This window comes from Belonocnema kinseyi, chromosome 7 (assembly GCF_010883055.1).
Source record: "Belonocnema kinseyi isolate 2016_QV_RU_SX_M_011 chromosome 7, B_treatae_v1, whole genome shotgun sequence".
Classification (NCBI taxonomy): Eukaryota; Metazoa; Arthropoda; class Insecta; order Hymenoptera; family Cynipidae; genus Belonocnema; species Belonocnema kinseyi.
Window position 1 is genome coordinate 105,141,520 of NC_046663.1, and position 4,887 is coordinate 105,146,406.

The window sequence follows — 4,887 nt, forward strand, 5'->3', positions numbered from 1 at the left end:
AGGCACATTTTTTCACCATTTTTAAAATCATTAATTAATTTTAACAAAATTAATAATTTAAGACCATGAAGACAAAAAAACACTAACATCACATTAGGATTTTTAAAGAAAAACCTGGTCAAAACCATAACTCAGTAAGACCTAGGTTCGGATTCCAGCGGAGCTAGTGTTATTTCTTTCACAACTTTTAAAATTAATAATAAATATTGAAAATCTATTTATTTAAGACTATGTATGCAAAAACATAATTATATAATACTATATGCTTTAACAAACATAAATTATTAAAAAAAGTATAATAATTTAAACAAATTATGCAATTATTACAAGGGATTAGAGTAATTATAACGTTTAGAGAATACATTTAGTTCACGACTTAAAAATTTGTTTTTTTATTAGGTTTTCTTTGGGAGCCATAAGAGGGGTTTAAAAGCATTTATCCTAATATGGATATATACTAAGTCATCTGCATTACCTTAACTCATATTTTCTTACTATTTATATTATCAGTACAAATCTGCTGCATCTGTATTATCATTCTTATCATTATAATCTACTTTAGGGTAACCTCCCCTACATATTCTATATTATAAAAGGGCACACTGCATACGGGCGTAAGTGCCAAAACCCGAATTTTGCAGCAGAACTAAAAAACTGTCTAACTTTTACGAAAATAATTTTAAATAAAAAAATGCAAAAACGTTTCGAGGTATTTTTAGGCTTTATCGAACCATGAAACGAACATCCTGAAAGAAGCATCCTTCTCCGAGAAAACCATTTGTCAAAGGTACAGCGTGTCCCTATAAACTTTGAATTTATACATGAAAAGTTGCGCAACTGTTTTATTTTAAAAATTGTAAAAAAGCAAGAAAGTACTTTAGAGATTTTTATTAGCTCTATTGAATCGAAAAAAGCACTTTAAAAAAGATAACCATGTGCGAGAAAGCCCTGTTCAAAGATCGACGAGCACCAAAAATATTCAATTTTCACACATAAAAAGTTGCGTAACTGCATAATTGTTTAATTTAGGAGAAAAATAAGAAAGCACTTTTGAGCTATTGCTTATCTCTATTGAATCGCAGAAAGAGAACTTTAAAAAAGGTAACCATATGCGAGAAAGTCCTGGTCAAAGATGGGCGCGCACCAGAAAGCTTCAAAATTGACATATAAAAAGTAACTTTTGCAGCAACTTTTTCTTTCCAAGAATTCTTAATTTTTTACGAACAAACTTCGAAAAACCAGAATCGACACGTGCTCTGAAACTCAATGACGCCGCGGTGACACCATACTATGAAGAATGGCACTTACGCCAGCAGGCATCGTGCCACTTACTCCTGTATGCACTGACTTTTTTTCCTATACCTACTTTCGGGCCGAATGGAACTAAAACCTTCTACATGGAAACGAGTTAGGGGGAAAAAAGTAGTTTAAGCCAATAAACCGATTTTAAAAAACTTGGCACTTACGCCCCTATGCAGTGTGGCTCTTCAATTATTAATCCAAAAAATGGTTAATCCCTTAAATTTTCAGTTACAGTTTCTGAAGATTATTAAATAATTGTAACAAAACTTAAAGCTCATGCAGTCATCGTTTTTGAAAATTTCGTTCCCTTTTCGTAAAATTTAAAAACGGTTGCTGAATAAAGCTTTAGTTTTGCATCTTTGACAATTCTTAAAGACATTTCTAACAGTGTTGCGGGAACCCTGCATTATAATTTTGACCTAATCTTTGGATAACATTGAACTTCAGAGTTCAGAATCAATCCAAGAATATCATGCCTATGATAAATTAATACTGTCATACATAACCGATCCACTATGGAGCGATAAATTTACAATATTACGTCCTTTTTTAATCATTTTTGCAGGTATTATAACATTTGCATAATGAAAATTCCCACTCTGCTGAGCCCCCCGATAAATAGAATGATCATTTTGATAGCGAAATTTTGTAATCAGACATTCATTCATACTGACTGCTAAAATCGGTAATCCGGATTGACTGGTACTCGCTGCTGCTATTCCGATGCGTAAAGTTCTGTTTACTTTATTTGGAATATCCTGGTATATGATATTCCACGTTCCCTTATAAGTTTGTGCATAATACCAGTCATTAGCTGGGTTGCTTTTGCCAATCTGGAAGTTCAGATTCGCTGGTGGTAGTAAATGCCACTTATAATTACGTTTCTCATTGGAGTAACGATATGAGTCTGATCGTCTGTTTGTTTCTCCAATAGACCACAGCACTGTCGTTGGTACCGGTAAATTCAAAAAAGCTTCATTCATTCCTGCAGTGATTTTTATTATTTTTTCCGACTGATAACCAATTCCAAAACCTGCTACAGGATATGCAGTTAACTTGTACATTCCAGGTCTGATTTTTCCTATTTTAAAAGTGCCATCTTTACGTGTTTGTTTAGAGTAGGAATATCCAAGCGTCTGCATGTCAAAATTTTCTCTCAATGAAGATGAAAGTACAACCATGCTTTGAGGAGGTCCAGTGATCCTGCCTGACAGTGTACCTCGTTTTAGAGGATAATCTGATTCATTCATCCATTGATAGGGCCATTTTTTTTTCTCACGTTTATACTGATAAATTGCATTATACTTTACCTCACTATCCGTTCCCGTATTAAAATAGAGCAGCCAGGGACCATATAATTTGGACCATCCTGGTGGTGCAACTAAACTTGGTGTACCAAAATGAGCTGCGGTCAAACAATTTAAAATCAGAGATTCATGGTGGACTAACAGGTCTTGCTTCAAAGGACCTCCAGAGTGGTATTCGCGGCTGGCAGAAATCAACCAGACACCATACCCATGTCCGAAAACTCCTTGATAATATGTGTTTCGAATGTAGCCTGCATAGTCGTACTTGGAATAAATATTACCATCTTTAAGTTTCCATGTTGTATCCTGAACTTCGTTTTTTTTTCTTAGCTCAAACTCAGGTGGTGGCATGCCCTCCTGTACACCATTAGTGATCTGGTACATAAGCTTGGGATCAAATCGATATACAATACGCATTAATCCAAAAGATATTGGATAGCGTTTATTATTTTGGACTCTTATATAGGAATAAATGCCACTGAGTCCTTTTTCCATTATGATGTGATATTCTATCTTTGCAAATTGAGAATCGTCTTGCACATACATAATGTGAGCGTGGTCAACGGACTTTCTGATTATTGTAAGTGTAGAGGGAAAAAAGTGGTATGTCTTGCTGTTATTCCAGTCAATGTAAAAAGTTTTGTCGTCACCTACATTCGCCACTAGATTTTTGCCATTTTTGTATAAGGCACTGACAGTGGCGTCTTTGTCGAAGAATATTTTTATTATGCCGTTATTCATAAAGGCAGTAAGACCTTTAACCTCCACATAAACACCAGGAACAGCTGCATTGACTGTAAGAATAGAACAAAATTTGAATTATGTTGGTCTCTTATCATGTCCAGTATAAACAATTTAAGAAAAATAAGTAGACACATTTTTTTACTTCTTTATCAAAAATGAAACGAAAGCAATGTTAAAAGTTTGAAAAAACGATTTAAACAGTCTCAGGTTTGAAAGACAGAAGCATATTTCAAAAAATACTTTTCTTTCGGAATTTAAAAAAAAACTTTCATAGAAGTTTAGAGAAAATTATAGTTTTTTGAAATCCAGTTTAGATCTTAAAATGATTTACTTCATATATATAAAATCAAAATTCAGTGAGTTATAATACCTAATATGTTTATTTTTAACTAACGTACCATCTAAAGATTACAGATTTTAGCATTCTTTTTTCAAACATAATGAGTTTTTTCATACTTCAAGAAACAAAATTATTTGCATTAACCCAACAAACCGAAAGTTATTTAGTCCATCTGAGTGAAATCTCTACAAAAAATATCCACGATATAAACTGAAAATTCTACATGACATGAATTATTTGGATTTAGTTCAATTCTGCCAAATTTTCTTTAATCCTGTATACTTTTCTTCGATTGAATGATTTTAAATTATCTTGAAATATCGTAAATACGGTTCATTCATTTGAGTTCTTTTTCATTCTATTCTGCTCAGTTGAAATACCTAAAATTAAGCTAATATATTTGACCAATTCAGTTGAATTACATTCATCTCAGTTAAAATCTGTGTAACGCAGTTGAATTCGAACCAACTTAGTTTAATTCTATTAATTAAGCTCAAGAATACTCTTGAATATGCCTATTGAACTCAGACAATTCCATCTCATTCAGATTAGGTCCATTTAATATAGATTAATTCTGTTCAGTTTACTCTAATTCTGTTAAATTCAGTGAATTATATACAATTCAATCGGATCTTAGCCAATTCAGTTTAATTTAATTTATTTAAATGCTGTTTAGCTCAGTAAATTCGGTCTAATTTAATGAATCTAAGCCACGCCAGTGGAATTTCAGTCAATTCAAATAAATTCTATTAATTTCACTATAAGAATCTATCGTTCAAATTAAATTATAATTCAGAATGTAGGCGTCCACATAAAAAAGGTCATTATGGCGGTTCTAATTTCGAAGATAGCGTTTTTCTAATGATGAACCCTAGTTAGGTGTCCCCCTTCGATTTTCTTTGTTCTTACATATGTTGTAGTACTAATAAACTACGCAACACGTATTATTTCTTACGTGACCAAAATGGTTTTAAGGGGGTAAAAACCACCCCCAAATAATGTGGTACCAATCACCCATTTATTTGTTTCACATATAATAATAGAATCTTTCACAATCAAATTGACTGGAATAATATAATTAAACATTTGTCTTAAGGACAACCGCAGGATTTCGCCGGGAGCGGGTGCTAATCTGAAAAATTGCACCCGCTTCCAACGAAATCGCGGTAAAATTTCAGCCATAACCACGTCTCA

General features: G+C 32.9%; 1 protein-coding gene across 1 annotated transcript in view; it reads right to left on the reverse strand.

Annotated features, from left to right (window-relative positions):
* Positions 1-1,778: 1,778 nt before the first annotated feature.
* The window catches only part of LOC117176598 (rhamnogalacturonate lyase-like), a 103,614-nt gene continuing 100,505 nt past the window's right edge, over positions 1,779-4,887 (reverse strand). The window contains exon 2 of the mRNA XM_033366851.1: positions 1,779-3,403. Within this exon, the coding sequence (XP_033222742.1) occupies positions 1,779-3,403 (1,625 nt within the window). The remainder of the gene's footprint in view (positions 3,404-4,887) is intronic.